This window comes from Oncorhynchus clarkii, chromosome 13, assembly GCF_045791955.1.
Source record: "Oncorhynchus clarkii lewisi isolate Uvic-CL-2024 chromosome 13, UVic_Ocla_1.0, whole genome shotgun sequence".
Taxonomy (NCBI): domain Eukaryota; kingdom Metazoa; phylum Chordata; class Actinopteri; order Salmoniformes; family Salmonidae; genus Oncorhynchus; species Oncorhynchus clarkii.
Genome location: NC_092159.1, coordinates 43,399,120 through 43,421,747, shown reverse-complemented (window position 1 = coordinate 43,421,747; position 22,628 = coordinate 43,399,120). Strand labels below are relative to the sequence as shown.

At 41.0% G+C, this 22,628-nt stretch overlaps 2 protein-coding genes across 4 annotated transcripts; one reads left to right on the top strand and one right to left on the bottom strand.

Annotated features, from left to right (window-relative positions):
• The first annotated feature begins 390 nt into the window (after positions 1-390).
• Positions 391-12,847, top strand: LOC139364811 (histone acetyltransferase KAT7). 3 transcript variants are annotated; one of them, XM_071101925.1, is made up of 14 exons: positions 391-562; positions 4,295-4,442; positions 5,268-5,429; positions 6,791-7,030; positions 7,209-7,291; positions 7,446-7,532; positions 7,714-7,812; positions 8,095-8,205; positions 8,689-8,874; positions 9,016-9,105; positions 9,212-9,352; positions 9,440-9,533; positions 9,663-9,916; positions 10,505-12,847. In XM_071101925.1, the coding sequence occupies exons 1-14, from the start codon at positions 548-550 to the stop codon at positions 10,601-10,603; spliced, it is 1,809 nt and encodes a 602-aa protein (XP_070958026.1). In that variant the 5' UTR covers positions 391-547; the 3' UTR covers positions 10,604-12,847. The 3 variants fall into 3 exon arrangements, with proteins under 3 accessions (XP_070958026.1, XP_070958027.1, XP_070958028.1); XM_071101926.1 differs by having other exon boundaries at positions 400-562; positions 8,095-8,184; XM_071101927.1 differs by lacking the exons at positions 7,714-7,812; positions 8,095-8,205 and having other exon boundaries at positions 400-562.
• Positions 12,848-13,130: 283 nt separating this feature from the next.
• LOC139364829 (protachykinin-like) lies at positions 13,131-14,499 on the bottom strand. The gene is made up of 5 exons (XM_071101962.1): positions 14,295-14,499; positions 14,025-14,121; positions 13,849-13,881; positions 13,686-13,739; positions 13,131-13,590 (listed from the first exon to the last, which is right to left on the bottom strand). The coding sequence occupies exons 1-5, from the start codon at positions 14,406-14,408 to the stop codon at positions 13,553-13,555; spliced, it is 336 nt and encodes a 111-aa protein (XP_070958063.1). The 5' UTR covers positions 14,409-14,499; the 3' UTR covers positions 13,131-13,552.
• Between the last annotated feature and the right edge of the window lie 8,129 nt (positions 14,500-22,628).

Genomic DNA, 22,628 nt, shown 5'->3' with positions numbered 1-22,628 from the left:
AGGTCAGCTACACAAGACCTCCCCTGATATACACTCAATCAGCGCTCTATGATGAATGAATGGTCTATGTACATCCTCATCAAACTTCTCACTATTCATCTTGTGTACTGTACTGTATTTTACCTCAGAAAAAAAAATACACAGTCTATTTTTATGTAAACTGTATGAGTCAGTGTATTTCACTGTACATTATCTGGGGTCCTTGGGATGTCCGTACCTCTAGACCCTAACCTTACATTTCAACTTGTAGTGAGTGGGTAGGGACTTCCCATGGATTCCGGATAGCAAGGGGCCTTTACACAAGGGACCATCATGTACACGTTACAACACTGCCATCTAGTGGCCAATTGAATAACAGTAGAACCGTTTCAAAACATTCCGAAACGTGTCGACTTGCTTGAACATACCACGGAAGTGTGAGACAAACGTTGAGCGGCATCTCCAGTCAACCAGTTTCATTAGTGAGCATTTTCATTTTAAAACGCTGTTTATTTTTTACAGCTAAGGGATAGCTAACGTCTTAAAACAGACACCGTTAAAGTGAAATATGCCTCGGAGAAAGGTAAGAATTTGGTTTATTTATATACGTAGTTGTAAAATACAGGTGACTGACTCATGCTAGCTGTATCTAATGTCAATTTGTTTAGCTAACTTACTATCATGTCGAAATGTCACTATAACGTGACAGATAGGAGCTAATTGAGCCCTGGTTGGCCTTAAAGCATAGCACAATCAATTTTGTGTAACATTTAGAATAGCACAAATGCCATGGCAAGCTGATGCGATAATTGTCTAGTTAATGCTAACTAGCTATCCATGAGTGTGTTCATTCATGGCTATAGTGATGGGGCGCATTTGAACATAATTTCACAATCGCTTTAGCTATCTAACGTAGTTATCTATCTTACAGATGAACCACCAGCTAGCAGTGATATAACCAAAAGCTTGGTGGAACAGGCCCGCAGGGTGTACGGAAAGGTGTTATCTAGGTTCAAACCTCTCTGGCTGAAGCTAGTTGAATCCTGCTGGTGGTGAGGCAAATACTTGTCTTCCTCAAAACAACGATTTCATTGGATTGATTCAGGAATAACATAGTGTCAATTGGTTTAATTTTCTCCTGTCCCGCCTTTCCTCACTTGCAATTGGTTAAAGACACATAGTGCCCTCAAGATTGTTAAACCATTTTCATCTCGAAATCATTTTCGCTACGCTAGTTGTCAACGTAACAGTATGGTAATGTTGATATACATATGCATGGTCCGTTGCATGTTCATGTTTGTTTTGGAACATTTATGGAGTGGATTTCAGTTCTGACTGTTAGTAAATGTTTTGACATGGTGCATTGTGGGAAAAGTACTACGGAAGTGTTGCTTGTACACATGCTCCTCCTCCACATTAATCAAGATGTAAACCATTGACGCTTGTAAACAATGTTTTCGGTGATTCTTGTATTTTATGTGCTTGTGCTGTTGGATTAGGACTTTTTTTCTGTGTAGAGTATTAGTTAGTATTCCAGTCCAGTTTGTTTCAAAACATACAATGCCTTCAGAAAGTATTCACATACCCTTGACTTATTCCACATGACACCCTGAATTCAAAATAGATTAAATATGTTTTTTTTTTCTCACCCATCTACACACAATCTACACACAATACCCCATAAGTATAATGACAAAGTGAAAACATGTAGTTTAGAAATGTTAGCAAATTTATTGAAAATGAAATCAGAATTATTCACACCTGTGAGTCAATGCATGTTAGAATCACATTTTTCAGCTATTACAGCTGTGTCTTTCTGGGTAAATCTATAAAAAAAAACGTTGCACACCTGGATTGTGCAATATTTTCACATGATTATTTTTTTTAATTCTTCAAGCTCTGTCAAGGTGGTTGTTGAGCATTCCATTTTCAAGTCTTGCCATAAACTTTCAAGCCGATTTAAGTCAAAACTGTAACTAGGCTACTCAGGAACATTCAATGTTGTCTTGATAAGCAATTATTGTGTATATTTTGCCTTGTGTTTTAGGTTATTGTCCTGCTGAAAGGTGAATTTGCCCCAGTGTCTAGGTTTTCCTCTAGGATTGTGCCTGTGCTTAGCTCTATTCCATTTATTTTATCCTAAAAAATTCCCTTGTCCTTGCTGATGACAAGCATACCCATAACATAATGCAGCCGCCACCATTCTTGAAAATATGAAGAGTGGTACTCAGTGATGTGTTGGGATTTGCCCCAAATATAACGCTTTCTATTCAGGACATAAAGTACATTTCTTTGCCACATGTTTTTGCAGTTGTAGGGGGCTCTCACACAATTGGTTTGGTGTGTTTTTTCTGACCTCTGGTGCGTTTACCCCCTTAGTTGGGCTTGTTTGGACTGGTGTGATTACTATATGCACTCGAAAGCACACTAAACAACGCACCGTGATTTGCTCAAGAAGGGTGTACTCTGTCCGATTCTATTCATACCGTGGTGCGGTTCACTGCAGGTGAGAATGCAGTCCGGGCTAAACACAGGAAAATATCCTATCACATTTTTTTTTTCACCTTTATTTAACCAGGTTGGCCAATTGAGAACAAGTTCTCATTTACAACTGCGACCTGACCAAGATAAAGCAAAGCAGTGCGACACAAACAAATTTACAGTCAATAACACAATAGAAAAAAAGTCTATATACAGTGTTTGCAAATGGCGTGAGGAGGTAAGGCAAGAAATAGGCCATAGTGTCGAAGTAATTACAATTTAGCAAATTAACACTGGAGTGATAGATGTGCAGATGATGATGTGCAAGTAGAAGTACTGGTGTGCAAAAAAGTAAATAAAAATAATATGGGGATGAGGTAGGTAGATTGGATGGGCTGTGTACAGCTGCAGCGATCGGTTAGCTGATGTTTAAAGTTAGTGAGGGAGATATGAGTCTCCAACTTCAGCGATTTTTATTTATTTATTTATTTTTAATTGATATTAATTTGTTTTTGTTTTTTTGTACAATTCGTTCCAGTCATTGGCAGCAGAGAACTGGAAGGAAAGGCGGTGTTGGCTTTGGGGTCACCTCACTGACCAAGGCTCCGATTGCTAAGTTTGGCTGGGCGGCCAGCTCTAGGAAGAGTATTGGTGGTTCTAAACTTCTTCCATTTAAGAATGATGGAGGCCACTGTGTTCTTGGGGACCTTCAATGCTGCAGGCATTTTTTGGTACCCTTCCCCAGATCTGTGCCTCGACACAATCCTGTCTCGGAGCTCTACGGACAATTCCTTCGACCTCATGGCTTGGTTTTTACTCTGTTATGCATTGTCGACTAAGGGACCTTGTATAGTCAGGTTTGTGCCATTCCAAATCATGTCCAATCAATTGAATTTACCACAGGTGGACTGCAATCAAGTTGTAGAAACATCTCAAGAATGATCAATGGAAACAGGATACACCTGAGCTCAATTTCGAGTCTCAAATCAAATATTATTTGTCACATACACATGGTTAGCAGATGTTAATGCGAGTGTAGCGAAATGCTTGTGCTTCTATTTCCGACAATGCAGTAATAACCAACAAGTAATCTAGCTAACAATTCCAAAACTACTACCTTATAGACACAAGTGTAAGGGGATAAAGAATATGTACATAAAGATATATGAATGAGTGATGGTACAGAGCGGCATAGGCAAGATACAGTAGATGGTATTGCGTGCAGTATATACATATGAGATGAGTATGTAAACAAAGTGGCATAGTTAAAGTGGCTAGTGATACATGTATTACATGAAGATGCAGTAGATGATATAGAGTACAGTATATACGTATACATATGAGATGAATAATGTAGGGTATGTAAACATTATATTAGGTAGCATTGTTTAAAGTGGCTAGAGTATCATAGCAAAGGGTCTGAATACTTATGTAAAAAAAGGTTGCCTTGTCATTATGGGGTATTGTGTGTAGATTGAGGAGGGGGAAAAACGGTTTAATACATTTTAGAATAAGGCTGTAACGTAACAAAATGTGGAAAAAGTCTCTAGGGGTCTGAATACTTTCCGAATGCACTGTAGGCTACTGAATATAGCCTATTCACGTCGCAGTTAGAGCGGCTATTGCGCTTTTTCCTCTCATATGTTGTTGGAAGACGACAACGAAAGTAATAGGAAGATTGGGGCACACAAGTGATGCTTCGTGATAATCATAAATAGATTCAACGATAGCATTGTGTCCATACAAGCTAACAGGAACCAAACCAAATAATCGTCATGTTTATGTTACTGATGTGCATAACTGATGACCGATCTTCCCTTTTGTTCTATGAAAGAGGAATGCTGGGAGCAGCTCCGACGGCACTGAGGATTCAGACTTCTCTGCTGACCATGAGCACACAGACCGAATCGAGACCTATGGGAGAACACGGAGGAACACGCGCCTCACCCGGGCATCGCTGCGACTCAGCCAAAGCTCACAAGGTAAATATGCCTTTTCAAATCAAATATTTGTCACATGCACCGAATACAACAGGTGTAGGTAGACCTTACAGTGGCTTACTTACAAGCCCTTAACCAACAATACAGTTTTGATATGGAACTGTCATGAGATGGCCAATATATTTATATTGTTATGTTTCTGCATCAAGAACCTGCTGAATAACTATGAATCCTATATGAATCCCTTGGATTCCAGCCCTATGAGTTTTTAGTCTAGGTCATTGAACCAAATGTTATGACAATAATCTAAGTCAGAAGATTCAAAATGAAGATACTGAATGTAATGCTGGGGTTCTCTTTTGTCTGTCTGTAGCTATACCCATAGATGTGCTCATGGGTTATTATCGCTTGCTGTACAATAGCCATTGTATATCAGCATTCAAACTCATAAACTATGAATAGGTTTAGACAGCAGTCATCCCCCCTGATCCCTATTCGGTTTGGCAGTCATGGTTTGAGTAGAGGATGATATAGTTTCCACTCCCTTTTGTTATTGAAAAAAAACTGGATGCATTCTATGTGGTTTTTAAAAAGCTTGGCATGTCCCTTGGTCCTCAATTTGACAACTGAACTGATATTGTTATTAAGTTGTTATACACAACAAGTAGCCTACTGCTTGGGCCTATGTTTTGTTTGTTGCCTGTACTCTACTGGTCAGTTATGTTGTGGAAACAAATCCGTTTGTTAAGGGAGCGTACGTACGTGTCTCTGCTTGACGAGACAAGAGTTGTAGCTCCTAGCCTGCTACATTACTGCTGAGGGCCAGAGACCCCTGTAGACATCTGTTTAAAAAAAATGTGTTTTTAGATTCCAGCCCTGTCCAGATCAGCCCAGCAGAGGTGGTGACCTTCTCTGCCCGGCGTGTGACCCGTAGCCGTAGTCTGCAGCAAGGGCCGCCGGTCACCCCCAAGAAATACCCTCTGCGCCAGAGTCGCTCTTCGGGGTCGGACACGGAGCAGCATGTGGAGGGTAGGAGGAGGAGGCAGCATGGTCACTTTCTCTCACAGTTCCCCCCTGCTCCATTGTCCACACCCGAGAGCTGGCCACCCACTGCGCTATTTATGTTATATTTTCATTGTATCATTTTAAGTTTTCGAAGAGGCAGTGATGCTCAACCAGTGCTTTTCTAATCTTTAAGTTTGTTTTGGGCTTGTGTCCTCAAACACAGATGATTTGAGCTTGTGTTGTCCTCCACATGTTATTCCACTCATTTGTTATGTTTCTCAGACAGTTCTGTTGAAAATTGCAGCCTATGCTTGTAGCTACCATCCCTATTCATTCCTTTGGGTTTCCGTTGCTGGTGTGGTGGGGTCGTTGTATGCGATCATGTATTGGGTGTTTGCTGTCATGATGAGTCATCATCCCCTCCTGTCCTGTTTCATACCTCCCAAGGCATGTTTTTCCAAACCTGAAGGGGGTGTGCAAGAATTGTGAAAAATAAATGCATCACCAAAAGCATCACATTGACAAAAAATATGTAGCATAGTGTGTGTGTATAACAGCATCACAACAAAATGAAATCTTGTGTCTTGAAACTGTATAAACATGGTACTGTGAGAGGGTGGTGAGATAGTTGGAATGTCCTCATTCACAATTCTAGATACAAGCCAGGCACTTGAAATATGAACTAAGCCCCATCATGTGGGCTCCCAAGTGGCACAGCGGTCTAAGGCACTGCATCTCAGTGCTAGAGGTGTCACTACAGACCCTGGTTCGATTCCAGGCTGTATCACAACTGGCCGTGATTGGGAGTCCCATAGGGCAGCGCACAATTGGCCCCGCGTCGTCCGGGTTTGGCCGGGGTAGGCCGTCATTGTAAATAAGAATATGTTCTTAACTGACTTGCCTAGTTGAATAAAGGTTCAATTTTTTATTTTGTATTAATAAGAATTTGTTCTTAACTGACTTGCCTAGTTAAATAAAGGTTAAAGAAAGGTAAAATAAAAAAGTGTGCAGTGTGGAGATTATAACAGAACATGGCCAAGATGTTCAAATGTTCATAGATGACCAGCATGGTCAAATAATAATCACAGTGGATGAAGAGGGTGCAACAGGTCAGCACCTCAGGAGTGAAAACAGCAGGTCTGGGACAGGTAGCACGTCTGGTGAACAGGTCAGGATTCCATAGCCGCAGGCAGAACAGTTTGAAACTGGAGCAGCAGCACAGCCAGGTGGACTGGGGACAGCTAGGAGTCATCAGGCCAGGTAGTCCTGAGGCATGGTCCTAGGGCTCAGGTCCTCCTCTGAGAGAGAGAGAATTAGAGAGAGCATACTTTAAATTCACACAACAATTCCTTTACATGTGTTCTTCTCCCCGTTGGCTCTTCCAGACCTGAAGCGAGCAGCAGACCAGGACGAGTCTCCGCCTCGCACCCCAACAGGGAACGCCCTCTCATCGGAGTCGGACATTGACGTGTCCAGCCCTAACGCCTCTCATGACGAGAGCCTGGCCAAGGAGCTGTCACTCAAAGACTCTGGCAGTGACCTCTCCCACAGGCCCAAGCGCCGCCGCTTCCACGAGAGTTACAACTTCAACATGAAGTGCCCCACACCAGGCTGCAACTCCCTGGGTAAATGATCTCATTCTTAACTGTCAGCTCCACCGTCAATGAGGGCAGGGCAGTTTATTTACATAGTTTATTTTTTGTGCAATGTGGACCTCAGAACGCTACACCTTCAAAACACACACTGTTAATTGTTATGTTCTGCATTTGTTTCACTTGACGTTCTGTTTTATTTGTTTTTCAGGCCATTTGACAGGGAAACATGAGAGGCACTTCTCAATATCTGGCTGCCCTCTCTTCCACAACCTCTCTGTAGATGAATGCAAGGTAAATCTACAAGACCTTGGAAGTTGGCTTTAGTGTTGAGGTGTGGGATTATTGGACCGTGTCTGAAATCTGTCTGCCTACTCCTTAATAAAACAACATACTGTAGGCATATCTTTAGTAGGGATGGCTTACCAAACGGGATTTCTCTTCACAGACGAGGGCCTCTTCTCGTGACAAACAGGTGGAGGAGCGGACGCTGTCCCACCGGCAGGATGAGAACAGACACGGTACCCGTCACCAGGTACTATGATCCTGGGCCTTTCATTTGGTCGACCATCTCATTTTATCACTACGCTACTGTTTTTGGTTTGGATTTGTCCCTCCTTGCAGTAAATGTTTCAAGAAAGGCAATAGGGCGCAAAATAGGATTTGTATTTAAAGGCAGTATCATGGCCGTTTCATAACATTGCATAATGGATTAGGCCCCAACGGAGAGACAGATGAGGTACAAGGAGAAGGTGACGGAAATGAGGAAGAAGAGGAACTCGGGTCTGCTAAAAGAGCAGAAAGACCAGTACATGGTGAGTGTGATGATCTGACCTCTAATCCAAACTCTAGGAAAGAAAAAACGACCCTTTTCCATTAGTCAGAAGAAAAAGCTGTAGCCTACGCGTTGTAATACACTCTTATCCCATACGAAAGGTAAACAAATATAATACTTCCAATATTAAAAAGTGTCTCGCAAGCACAGTTTGACAACTGTTCGGACAACAGATATGTTGAAGGTAAATAATGTGTCCGGTTGAAGAGATGTGCTGATTGTTCTGAGGTTAAAGGCTTCTTCTCCCTCTCTGATGTCCCAGGATCACCGGCAGTCCCATGGCAACAACCGAGAGCCCCTCCTGGAGAACATCACAAGTGATTACGACCTGGAGCTCTTTCGAAAAGCCCAGGCACGTGCTTCGGAGGATCTTGTAAGAGAGAGAGAACTCATCGCCCTTCCTCCCATTTTCCTCTTTCTTTTCCTGAGCCTGTACTAGTGACTGTCTGGACTGGGCCCAGTCGACGCCCAGCTCTCACCGTTTATGGCGGGCAGTGCCAGACGGGGAGCATTCTGGGTAATCTGGCTACTCACACTGTCTGGTGTTGTCAGTTACAAGACCGGGTAGTTTATGGAGAAGGTCTTCTTCGCTTTCTTTGAGTTAGATTTACTCTAGCCGATATCTTTAAGAGGCTGCCCTTTCAGTCTTCCAAATCAAAGCTCTCTCTTATCCTTTCCACACACATTTCTAACCTTTTTTTTCTAAATGAAAGCGTAATCTCTGGTCGCTTCCACGGAGAGTAATGAGTTCTCCTCCCGTGGCGCTTTGCCTGCCCCTCTCCCTCGCTGCGTTGGTCAAACCTCTCTCTTCCTCCTCCCTTTTCTGTCCCCTCTCCCTGTCCTCCGCCTGCTGCAGGAGAAGCTGCAGGGCCAGGTGGCGGAGGGCAGCAACATGATCAAGACCATCGTGTTTGGCCGCTACGAGCTGGACACCTGGTACCACTCGCCCTACCCCGAGGAGTACGCCCGCCTGGGACGCCTCTACATGTGTGAGTTCTGCCTCAAGTACATGAAGAGTCTGACCATCCTGCGCCGGCACATGGTGAGAACGTTGATGCATGTCAATTAGTTTCTCCGGTGTTTTCTGATTGTTCTTTATGGATGGATTCAGACGTTTCAGAGTGGATCTCAGTTCTGAATAGGTTTTTATATGATGGTCGGTGTTGTTCCTCCCCCTGTACAGGCCAAGTGTGTCTGGAAACACCCACCAGGGGATGAGATCTATCGAAAGGGAAACATCTCCGTCTTTGAGGTGGACGGTAAAAAGAACAAGGTGAGAGATTGCTGTGGTCCCAGGAATGTAATGTTATCCTGCCTTGTGAATGTTATGACTACCCTGCTCTGACCATAGCCCTGCTAAATGACCCTATCGTCCACAGATCTACTGCCAAAACCTGTGCCTTCTGGCTAAGCTCTTCCTGGACCACAAGACCCTATACTACGACGTGGAGCCCTTCCTCTTCTACGTCATGACAGAGGCTGACAACACCGGCTGCCATCTTGTTGGCTACTTCTCAAAGGTAACCAGTTAGTCGTAGTTATAATGCTACGTTTAATTTATAAACTGCTTTTCTCAAACTCGAAATGTCTATGCCCTCCCATTTTAGGAGAAGAACTCGTTCCTGAACTACAATGTCTCCTGTATCCTCACCATGCCACAGTACATGAGGCAGGGCTACGGAAAGATGCTGATTGACTTCAGTGAGTACAGCCACTACCTTGTGGTCTCTCTGTAACTCTACCTGACCTCTGTGTAACCCCGTGTGTGTTCCTGGTTTCTCCCTAACCCTGGTCTCTGTGTAACCCTGTGTGTGGTCTGCCCTCTCCCAGGTTACCTACTGTCTAAGGTGGAGGAGAAGGTGGGCTCTCCAGAGCGGCCCCTCTCAGACCTGGGCCTAATCAGCTACAGGTCCTACTGGAAGGAGGTGCTGCTGCGCTACCTCAACCAGTTCCAGGGGAAGGAGATCTCCATCAAGGAGATCAGCCAGGAGACAGCCGTTAACCCAGTGGACATCGTCAGCACCCTGCAGTCCCTCCAGATGCTCAAGTACTGGAAAGGGAAGCACCTGGTCTTGAAGAGACAGGTATGTCACCTACCATTTCTTCATATATTTATTCTTTAATCAGCCAAGAACAAGTTCTGATTTTAGTATGACGGCCAGGACATTTCTCCAACTAACTGTGGAATTAGTTGGGGTTTGGGTTATTCCATTAGATGTCAGTTCAGTCTCGATATTGTCTTGGACATCCACTTATCATTGAGCCTAGCAGTGCTAACGTGCTACTAACCTCACGGAGCCATCCTTCCAAATCTCATCACGATGACTTTACTATTGGAAGTCTGGAGAACTTTGGTATTGGATTTTGAGTAGAAGTGACGTTTCCCCTCAGGAGAGGCTTTTTTTTGTTGCTTTTTTAAATTTGCTTTGTTTCTCTTTCTACCGTGTCAGTCAGTTTGTCTATGCTGTGTTAGTTGGGTATGAATAAATCAAATAAGCTGAAACATGCTAAATATTTAATGGGTTTGAAAAGTGGCAACATGTCTAGTTTCCATCTATACCACTGTTGTCTGTCCTTTTTTTTTGTCTTCCTGAGGAGAACTTCCATAGGTTTTGGAATGGAGCATGACAAACCTTGGCTTCTGAGGCTAATATGCTAACTATCTCCTCCAGGACCTAATCGACGACTGGAAAGCCAAGGAGACCAAGCGTGGCAGCAGCAAGACTATTGAACCCACTGCCTTAAAGTGGACCCCACCTAAAGGAACATAGGACACCCCTCCCCCTACACCATACCACGCCAACTCTCCAACACAATGACCTGGGTTCAAAGCTCACTATCAGAATAGTTTACTTCAAACAACTTTTTGATCAGTACACTGTGTTAGTGCAGAATTATTGATCATGATTATTGAGAGTCCTAACCAGGCTTATGTAGTAGATCATAATAACAACAAGAATACTGATGGTGGGTTGCTTGAATCCAGACCCTAGCTTGCCTCACACAACTTCTCAGTAGAACCGTATTAACCTAGTGAGCCAGTCAGTTAGTACGTATGGGAATATAGCTGTCTTTCTGGGGAGGGGTTGAGGTAACACAACAATGTATCCATGTGTCTTGATTGTCTTTAATATTTTCTGTTTGGTTTGGGCTTTATTTTACTTTATTTTTTTATATATTTTTTAAACTTCTGTTTGGTTTTACCACTGTTTTAAGCTGTTTTGGATAATGTCCTTTTTTAAGCTATTTTACATTTGGCTTCCTGAAAGATTGCCAATTCCCTTTCTTCCCCTTCTCTCCAGTGTGCACTCTTTCAAGTATTTAAAAGCATCGGACTGGTGAAAACGTTGGCTGGAGGAAGTTCCTTACCCCAATCCATTCCTTTTAAATCCATGAGGAAGAGTGCACAAGTAAACACTTTGGGGGAGGAGGAGAAGAACTGGAATTCTAGAGTCAGGCTCTGCCTGAGGCCGAAGTGCGAATTTGATGTCAAGTTCAAGTCATGCTGTCAATATATTTAAATGATGGAGAGAAGATTTTATAGTACAGGTTTGGCAAGACAAAGTATATTTGAAGAAAGTTTTTAAAATGTGCAGGACTGGTTTCCTAGCCGTACTGAGAACTAGATTTGAACGTGTCATTGGAAGAGATTTTCTCTAACATGTTGCAGAGGAACAGGCAAATGCATGTAGTACACAGCAAAAGAGACTATTTGTCTTGCGCTGTGGTCAACCCATTTTATGTCTGTTTATGTGTATAAGGATAAAATAATGGATGTTACTGACTGTTAGACTGATTGTGCATATACATGGGATGAAACCAGAAATGACCTCCATCTGCTGTGTGTATATAAAGATTTTGAGTTTCCACAGCGAAGTATGGCCCTCATCTCAAGAATTTCTAGCCACAATAGGGCAACAAATATATAAAGTGCACATCTTTATAGTTGCAGAAGAAATGGCCTTTGCTGACCATATGTCAAAAGTGAACTCTTTATTAACACCATAAAGGATTGACAAACTTCACTGTCATTCTGAAATAGTGTTAATCATTGTGTAGAGTTTTGAGTTTTTATTCCGTTGTGTTTCTGGGTTCTTTCTTGTGTGTTTAAAAAAATAAGCTATTTGATCCGTGTATTTGTATGTCATAGGGGAGAAACAAAACAAGCTCAGAATCTGAGAGGAGGTATTTCTTCAAGGCTGCCAAATAGACTGTATATTTCACCACCATATTTCAATGGATCCAGGTTGAACTAGGAAACTAATACTCCAATAATATGGCGTTATGATTATTTTCAGAATATAAGCACTCGTGTTGAATGTCCAATTTAAATTGCATGTTAAAATAGTTTTGGGCCAGTCCGGCTTCATTCATTCCTTCTGCTTTTGAATGTTAAGTAAAAGTCCTTGAAATATACCTGCCCATCAGATTGTTTACTTCCTTATTTTGACTCTCTAAAACTAGATTGTACACTGTCCACTATATTTTGGGGTATGATTTTGATTTAGTTGCAAAGTTCATGGTTCTTCAAAGATTCTGTATAATGTTAGCATCTTTGGCATGAATAGATGCTAACTTGGCCTAACATCACACAGGTATTATTGCAGGTCAACTTGCAGCTCATTTCACTGTATATTTTATTGGAACCAGAGAAAACACTGCTACAACAGGTCAACTGTTAATTTCCCCAAAACAATTCTCCTTTACCTCTGCCTTTCATATTTTGCCTCCCAACATGTTGCTGTGGGCTGTGTTGTCTTGCCGCTTCCTCCTGTGCCAGTCATGGCAGCTATAGAAAGCAACTCCAGAACAGCTCCATTTACCTGAAACCAGTGTGTGTGGTCATAATGTTCACCTTCATACAAGCATTTGTTCTTCAATAAGCTATCAAAGACCACTGTCGCTACACAGCAGTCAGCAGTACCTCTGTACAGCATTAATATGTAGATAAGTTGTGTGCACCTGCTTTTGTACTTGCTTCCTCTCCAATAAATCTAAACTCCAAAATGTCTTGATCCTGTGTGCAAGGTGTTCTTTTTGAACTTTCTTGGGCAGCATCCTCTGTTTCCCCAACCAATTGCCACTACACACTGCAATGTGTTGCTGTCTCGGGTGCATGGATCAGTCTAGTGATTTCATCTCCGCTCCATGGCCTGCACCAATCTGGTAAATCTACACAGTTGAAAGCAAATGAACACTACAAAAAGTGCACTTGATTGAACAAATAGTTTTTATTAAGGAAATGTGAACAGCATTGAGCCTTTGCCACATAGATTTGTAGGGGTTCACTGACAAATTATCAGCATTTGATATGAAGCACAGAAAAGCAAATAACTTTTCAATTTTAATGAATCTTGAAGTTCAGTAATGCTTTCAGTGATGGGGCGTGTGAATTATCTTACATTAGACAAATATACCTGTTTGTATGCACAACAATCCATTAATATTATGCAACAACAAAAATATGACAAGCGGCTTGTATTGCAAAGAAGAGTACAGAATGATACAGTTAAGGAAGGCATAACATGTCAATTAGTTGCAGCAAATCCCCGACCCAGTTTTTAAACACAGGTCAAATAATTATTGACCCTCATTACACATTCCTTATGTTACATCAATTAAGCTTTGTTGCAGGTATTGGATTGCTTTGACCTAGATTAATAATTTGAGCAACATTGATTATTACAGTAACTTTGAATAATCAAGTTATATCTTCATCTCTAGTAATACTGGGGCTTGTTCCATTCCTCTTGTGACTCTGGAAAAAACAAATATGGAATAAATACATTAGATTGAAATTGTTCTGAAGAATGAGAGCTAACATTTATCATCTGGCAAGGTGCTTGACTCTACCTCCACTAGAGGACCTTCGACCCATGAGTCCAATATACATTTCTCCTTTATTTCCTGATGAAACACACACACAATATTTATTTTATTTGAGAAATACATAATATAGGCTATAGCCCAAAGCAGGCCAATTAATAATTTAATTAATAATGCTTTCAAAACCTACTTTTCTGCCCCAGTCGAATCGGTTGAGGGACTCCTAAATTGGGAAATGAAATGTGTTTAATTCATTCAAATTTCTATCATTTCTATACATTATAGCCTACAAGCTCATTTTACTATGACCCCCCCACACACAAAATAAACCCAGACCAAATTAAAAGATATGAAAGTTGAATTGACCTGAGCTTCGCCCAATTAGTCCATGAAACTTCCGCGAGTTGGACCTCTTGATGGGGTCAGCCACTCGGAAGGCAAAGCCACTTTCCAACGGATCCCTCTGTAACAATAATTGTAACAGTGAATAAGTAACATAAGCCTTCTATCAACCATTGCCATATAAGATGTCCTAAACGTGAAACCCAAAAATAATAGCTTAAACGTAGCAGGACGCTACAACATTCGCTGCTAACCAACTAGCTATGCACTTCAGAAGAGGGACGTGAGTTTTACCTGCCAGTTTTCAATCGACCAAATATCTCCATCGTCGCTGGTTGGGGTTCCCAGGGCACAGTAAACCTGCGCAAAAACTGCAACAATCAAAACCACAAACTTTAAAACGTCCATGTCGGTAAATTTGAGGAAATAGATGATAGGCAGCAGGTGTTTCTTCTGTTTGAAACAAACAGATATCTATTAATAAGCAAAGCCAAAGTTGCAACAGTCTTTATAGTGTGGTCTCTCTCGTGTGCCTGTCAATCGGTAACGCTGTGGTCAGTTTATATTCCAATGTTTTTGCTCCGCCCCTCTCTCCATATAGCATCATATGTGCATTTTTATGAGAGTAAATATTGTTTTTGACATAGCTTTGTGCGCAACTGGTGAGCAAACTCACGAGTGTCTAAAGCCATCTGACCTTTTCTCATGATGCATGTGTTGTTTTTTTCCAACCCATTTGTTTCACATGGTGTGTTCGAATTGTTTACCTCTGGATAAATGATCATCCAATGAGGGCAAAACCCTCAGAGGTGAGTACTATTGAGTTAGGACAATAAGCAATGACTTATTGAAGAAATATATATTGCAGTTGCAGTTGACCCGGTGAAAAAAAATGCTAATTAGATCAATGTTGGACAAATCCAACCCTCTCTAATCAATATATGTATTGAAAAACGTTTCTTATATCTTAACAGTTCTTATTCAGTAATTGCACTCTTTCTATCTCTGTGTCAGACAGGGGAGTCATGCAACCCAAAAACCCGAGGGGGCACAAAGTATGTGAGGATGTCTGGTGGGTGGGCGGCCAGAGAAAGGCTATAAATATAAAATCATAAAAGCTAATTTACAAAATATACCCAGAACGCAATTATGTCATTAATTAGGAATGTATAACATTGCTTTGTTCATTATCACCAATAATTCAGCTATTTGCCAATTTGGAGAATTTAGAATTTTTCAAACATCTGAAACAGCTTTTTTTCTGCAATCGAGAGCCATAAGCATTATGCTTAATTCTATGTAAAAACAACATGGTTATTTTTCTGCATATCTAATCATACCTCTTGAGCTGTCTGTATCCTACTGACTGGTGTTTTTTTTTTTTATTAATAAACTAAATATGCTACTTTGCATTTCTACTCAAATCTGAGTAAAATATTGAAATGAATGAGTCTTATTCAGTACATTTAGTAATTGCTTGCTTTTCTAGTCTACCAACCTTGGCAGCAGGCATGCCAGCTGAGATAGTTAGACAAGCTACTCTAACTTGATAGCCTGAAATTTCTTCTTGGTAGCTAGTTATGAGGTAGGGAGATTGGGAACATATCTGGGCTAGCTAAAGCCAACTTCATAAAATCGCTACAGAAGTAGGATCTTAATTTGATCACTTGAAAAATTAAAGGAGAGGTGCACATTCTAGGAGCTCAGATGCAATAATTTAATAACCAAAGTTTTAACAGACAAGCTGTTCACATAGAGTCAAAGGACACTCACAGGTGTCTGTAATCATGGCCGGGTGTGGCCTGATATCATTGGTTAATTCTCAGATATAAAAATAACATACCAAAAACATGAATGGATAGCATATGATCATAGATACAATTTGGCTACATAGGCCTACAAACATTTACAATAGTAAAATCACAATAATCACAAGAATGGCTTCAGATAAAAGTCTATGTTAAGACCGAAAGGAACAATGGTCTTTAAATTAAAGATCCAGGCAGCCTCTCGTTTTAACAATAAATTGTCGAGGTCACCCCCTCTCCTATGGAGGGTGACATGTTCGATGACGATATAAAGTAGGGATGAAATCGAGTGGTTTGCTTCCAAAAACTTAATTTGATCACCCTGTTGCAGCATAACTTTCCTGCAATGCCGGAAATGTAACACTTGTAGTGTATTTGAGGTTTAAAAAGGTTTCTGAAGTCTGTCATTTCCACTTTGAAATAACAGACTTGATTTTCAATTACAAAAAAATGTATCATTCCTTACAAAAAATTGCATCAATTATAATCCACATAATATTTCCTATTGCTGCAGGATTATTTTCCTGCTGTAGTAAACTGCCTCAAATTAACATCCTACATACAGTGCCTTGCGAAAGTATTCGGCCCCCTTGAACTTTGCGACCTTTTGCCACATTTCAGGCTTCAAACATAAAGATATAAAACTGTATTTTTTTGTGAAGAATCAACAACAAGTGGGACACAATCATGAAGTGGAACGACATTTATTGGATATTTCAAACTTTTTTAACAAATCAAAAACTGAAAAATTGGGCGTGCAAAATTATTCAGCCCCTTTACTTTCAGTGCAGCAAACTCTCTCCAGAAGTTCAGTGAGGATTTCTGAATGATCCAATGTTGACCTAAATGACTAATGATGATAAATACAATCCACCTGTGTGTAATCAAGTCTCCGTATAAATGCACCTGCACTGTGATAGTCTCAGAGGTCCGTCAAAAGCGCAGAGAGCATCATGAAGAACAAGGAACACACCAGGCAGGTCCGAGATACTGTTGTGAAGAAGTTTAAAGCCGGATTTGGATACAAAAATATTTCCCAAGCTTTAAACATCCCAAGGAGCACTGTGCAAGTGATAATATTGAAATGGAAGGAGTATCAGACCACTGCAAATCTACCAAGACCTGGCCGTCCCTCTAAACTTTCAGCTCATACAAGGAGAAGACTGATCAGAGATGCAGCCAAGAGGCCCATGATCACTTTGGATGAACTGCAGAGATCTACAGCTGAGGTGGGAGACTCTGTCCATAGGACAACAATCAGTCGTATATTGCACAAATCTGGCCTTTATGGAAGAGTGGCAAGAAGAAAGCCATTTCTTAAAGATATCCATAAAAAGTGTTGTTTAAAGTTTGCCACAAGCCACCTGGGAGACACACCAAACATGTGGAAGAAGGTGCTCTGGTCAGATGAAACCAAAATGGAACTTTTTGGCAACAATGCAAAACGTTATGTTTGGCGTAAAAGCAACACAGCTGAACACACCATCCCCACTGTCAAACATGGTGGTGGCAGCATCATGGTTTGGGCCTGCTTTTCTTCAGCAGGGACAGGGAAGATGGTTAAAATTGATGGGAAGATGGATGGAGCCAAATACAGGACCATTCTGGAAGAAAACCTGATGGAGTCTGCAAAAGACCTGAGACTGGGACGGAGATTTGTCTTCCAACAAGACAATGATCCAAAACATAAAGCAAAATCTACAATGGAATGGTTCAAAAATAAACATATCCAGGTGTTAGAATGGCCAAGTCAAAGTCCAGACCTGAATCCAATCAAGAATCTGTGGAAAGAACTGAAAACTTCTGTTCACAAATGCTCTCCTTCCAACCTCACTGAGCTCAAGCTTTTTTGCAAGGAGGAATGGGAAAAAATGTCAGTCTCTCGATGTGCAAAACTGATAGAGACATACCCCAAGCGACTTACAGCTGTAATCGCAGCAAAAGGTGGCGCTACAAAGTATTAACTTAAGGGGGCTGAATAATTTTGCACGCCCAATTTTTCAGTTTTTGATTTGTTAAAAAAGTTTGAAATATCCAATAAATGTCATTCCACTTCATGATTGTGTCCCACTTGTTGTTGATTCTTCACAAAAAAATACAGTTTTATATCTTTATGTTTGAAGCCTGAAATGTGGCAAAAGGTTGCAAAGTTCAAGGGGGCCGAATACTTTCGCAAGGCACTGTATGTAGGTGTCTAGTAGTATTACAGAGAAACAATAACAACAAATTAAACAAAAACATGTCATGTTCTTTTTTTTTTCCTTCCCCAGGACACACCTGAGGGGGCACGTGCCCCTGTGCCCCTTATGGGCATGACACCTCTGGTGGCAGATCTGCATGTGGCATGTAGGCCTACATAGCAGGCATAGGCTAAGGTCTATGTTAATACACACATACAATACATACATTAAAATACAGGCTGGATATACACCACAAGAAAGAACAAAATAACATGCTACACACGTGTTGGTTATATCATCCCTCTAATGATAGATGGACCAATTCCAGGCTGAAGTACAGGTGCTATTGGATGTGTGTGACAAGAGTGGTTCAATCAGCACATAGCCATGTGTTTTGCATTCAATATCCCAGCCAGTCACAAAGGTTCCTAATATCCTCATTGTCTTTTTGGACATTGGGGTCAACTCTAGGGATGAATCTGTAAAATGAGATTGCGGCTCTATCCAGCTCAATCCTACCCAGGCCACAGAGGTTGTTTCAGTGAAATGGCAGGTCTCACTGAGTAGGCAGTCAATCTCAGGCATGTTGCTGCCTCATGTCTAGAGGTGTGAATATGTGCCAGGAAGATCAGGCTGGCTGGGAAGTTAAGTTAACTTAGCGTCTTTGACAGGATTCCCTTTTTTTAATATGATTGATAAAAAACAAAAAAAGTATATGTAATACAATGAATGTATCATTGAAATAGAACGATTGATACAGGTGAGAGGTTATATAGAACCTGCCAGAATTACATGATAGAAATGCCTGTAATCAAGCTGTATTGAAAATCATACCCATTTGAAAATCATTCTCCATTGAAGTCATAAGGGTCAGTATCAGTGGACATTGTGGACGTCATCAGGAGATAATGACATATTTCTGGAAGATAAAAAACTGAAATAAATGTTTAGTCTAGTCATCTTTATTTTGTGTTTTACAGTCCTGTTTCAGCCATATAACTGAAACAACATTTTGGTAACAAAGCTGTGTTGTGTTAATCATGTCTAGCACAGCTCAAGAGATCAGCCAAATTAGATGGAGACATAGCAGCCATGTTGTTGAGTAGTTTTCTCCCAGCTATCTGACCTTTCAGAATCATAAAACACACAGCATTCTGCCCATCGATGCGCGCACATCATTTTTGCGACGTTGTCAGGCAACCCATCTACAAAGAGCAATAAATAGCAATAAAGAATGTTAGTCTTCAAGTTTTCAACATCTGGCATCAACTTGAAAGCTTCTTTATTAGTTATTGTAATTCATTCGGGAATTAGCCTGCTAATTTGGATTGTTACTCAACCCTACACACATATGCTACATCTTATAACTCTGAGGGTATTAATGAGCAAAAATGTGTTCTTAGAATTGGACCTCATTGAAAAGTCATCCCACCTGGGCGATACATGTCAGCCATTTCTATTACAGGTACCGAGGAATGCATAGGTTAGATTGACTTCAAGCCAATTAGGATGAGAATTTATGTCAGTTCCTTCTCAACACTTCTGCCTTCAGTCTGGAATGTCACACTGCCAACTAAAACGCTCCTGAGGGAGAGCATGATTAGTCCCTAGTGTTCTCTCTCTTGTTCCACCGATCAAATCAAAGAAATCAAGCATTTCAGACATGGAATGCAACGCAATGTGCATTACAGGAAAAAATAATGAATAACCTACGAAAATAAAAGCTGAAATATTTACTACACAACAAACGTCAGATAAACCAACACAGTTTTGGCCCTCCTCAGGTTCTTTGGGAAGCTATTCCAGAGGCTGGTGGTATAATAACTAAAAGCTGCATCTCCATGCCTCTTGGCCCTGAGCTTTAGGACAGTTAAAAGGACAGTGTCAGAGGACCTGAGGGACCTACATAACTTAAAAGCATGTCTGACATGCATTGGGGTGCACAATTGTGGATTGATTTAAAAACCCAGAGAAGAATCTTAAAATGAATTCTAAAACTCACAGGCAGCCAGTACAGAGACCTTTAAACCAGTGTAATGTGTGCTCTCTGGTCTTGGTCAGTACCCATGGTGCACATTCTGTATGTTTTACAGTACAGAGACCTTTAAACCGGTGTAATGTCTGCTCTCATGCTGGTCTTGGTCAGTACTCGTGTTGAAGCATTCTGTATGTTTTGCAGTTGACCAATGGCTTTCTTGGGTAGACCAGACAGGAGAACATTACAGTAGTCAAGCCTGCTTGTAATAAAAGCATGGATGATTCTCTCTGTATCAGCCTGAGAGAGAAACGGCCGCATCTTGGCAATGTTCCTCAGGTGGTAAAAAGCTTTTTTGGTCACATTCCTAATGTGTGATTTGATATTTTGTTCAGAATCTAAAGTAAAACCTAGGTTTTTTATCTTTTGTTTTATCTTTATTGCCCGTGAATTAAAATGTGCAACTAGATTCTCTCTCTGTGCTTTGGCTCCAACAATAAGTACCCCAGCTGAAGGACGTTGTGAGCCATCTAAGTATTTAAATCACTAATACGGCCTAATAATTTATCTGTGGAGCTAAAATCCTCTGGTGACACAGAAATGCAAAGTTGTGTATTGTCTGCGTAGCCGTGAAAATCAATGCTTTGCTTACTGATAACGCTGCCAATGTGTAACATATATATAAACTGAACAGTAAAGGACCCAAAATCAAACTTTGTGGGACGCCACATGTGATTTGTGTTTTATGAGTTATGTTCATCAAGGGTGACAAAAAAGTCCCGACCGGTTAAATCAGTCCCAAACCAATTGATAACTGGACCAATGTCTTTCACATAGCTCTCTGGACCATGTCAATAATACAGTTAACCAGTCCACCGTCAACTATCAAGGTATTCATTTTATGTTAACAAAACATTCAATTTGATTGGTAATCATCTTTGTTTGTGCTTTTAGCATAACTCTCCCAGATGCCAACATTTCATCAAGGCACACATCTACAGAAGGGAACATTTAGTTGAGGTGAGACATTTCTCTCTGACACTTTGTGGTGATTGAAAGTAGTCAGACATCTCTGGCCATGTTTAGGCGTGGAGTGAGGAGGGAAGGGTCAGAGGATGCAGAGAGATGAGATGAGTTAGACCAGACTAGACCAAGGCTGATTTGAGGATGTGATCTAAGGAGGGTCCTCAGATGATCTGAGTGTCCTGATGAGAAACACTGTAACCGCTCTCCAAACGGACAGGGGAGAAAATGTGACTGCTTCTGTCCATATGAATTCTAGACTAAAAGGAACGACAATACCATCATGTCACTGCTCATAACCGTCTACAGAAATGTGTCTGTAATTCCTTCCTATCAGGAGGCAAAAGAAACGCTCACCTGTTTAGGTGCTGGCAGAGTAGAACACTTGAAAAAGAAAAGGAGAGCCACACTAGATGCAATCATTTTATAACCTAATAACCAACATTTTGACAGACAAGCTGTCTTCATCAGGGTATAGTCCTGGTGCTATATCATATTTATGCACATACAGTACCAGTCAAAAACGTTTGGACACGCCTACTCATTCAAGGGTTATGCTTTATTTTTAATGTAAAATAATATTGAAGACATCAAAACTATGCAATAACAAATATGGAATAATGTAGTAAAGAGAGCTTACTCCAATGAGTATATCATTCATATGACTGGGCATTTCCCTCAATGATGGATTGACTCAATAATTTGCCTGAGAGACCAGCATGCGTCTCGGAAGCATGTTTCCTCTAAAGTCCTCGACTGATTGGAAAGCAGTTCAACTCAAATCAAACATCAGTCAGTTAGCTGGTGTGTTGCCGTATGGTACACACTGGCTCTCCACTGCAACGTGTGTGTGTCACAGATGGGCTAGATCTCACTACCTGCCAGACTGAGCTGTGAGGTACACCCACACCCTGTTAGGAAATGGTCTTTTAAAGAGCGAGTCACTGAGAGGCATCCGCCTTCATCTCCTCTCCACACCACTAGCTACTGTGTGGTAAACTACTGACGCACTGTGGGCTTTATAATCAAGTCAACTCCTTTTCACTAAACTATAACTGTCACATCGGAAGATAAGCAGTGTTAAATCACACATGGGATGGCAAGCCACTGTATTGACTCAATGAATGAGTTGTGTATTCAATGCTCAGCAGGATCTTGCTATTTAGTCCAATCTTCTGTTTATTATATGAAGATATCAGGGTAACCCATACAGTGATGCCATTGAAATTAAAGTAATAACGATATAACTATGTTATTTTATAGATAATTTATAAATCAGAAATAAACTTTTGCTCCTTCTTCAGGGAAAAGATAACCTTGTAAAGAGATTCATCCCCGAGGCATTTCCAAGCTCCTAACTGCTTTCCATATGCTTCAATTTGGCAAACAAATATTATTTCCCAGGGGCAAAGACTATGTACAGCGGGTCTGAAATGATTGACACCCTTGATAAAGATGAGCAATAATGACTGTATAAAATAAATGATTCAAATACTGAGCTATATTGTATGCTCAAAAAAAGTGGGAAATTATATCATTTTATAATAATGCAATTGCTTAAAAAAAATGATTTTGCTTAACAGTGCTAGAGGCGTCACTCCAGGCACCCTGGATAGATTCCATGCTTTATCACAACCGGCCG

Excerpts from the sequence above, each read along its gene's own strand:
- LOC139364829 (XM_071101962.1), bottom strand. The coding sequence starts at position 14,408 with ATGGACGTTTTAAAGTTTGTGGTTTTGATTGTTGCAGTTTTTGCGCAG. Across the intron at positions 13,740-13,848 it reads GATTCGACTGGGGCAGAAAA|GAAATAAAGGAGAAATGTAT; the intron begins GTAGGTTTTGAA and ends GTGTTTCATCAG. Across the intron at positions 13,591-13,685 it reads TCGAAGGTCCTCTAGTGGAG|AGTCACAAGAGGAATGGAAC; the intron begins GTAGAGTCAAGC and ends TGTTTTTTCCAG.
- LOC139364811 (XM_071101925.1), top strand. Across the intron at positions 4,443-5,267 it reads ACTCAGCCAAAGCTCACAAG|ATTCCAGCCCTGTCCAGATC; the intron begins GTAAATATGCCT and ends ATGTGTTTTTAG. Across the intron at positions 9,917-10,504 it reads ACCTGGTCTTGAAGAGACAG|GACCTAATCGACGACTGGAA; the intron begins GTATGTCACCTA and ends TATCTCCTCCAG.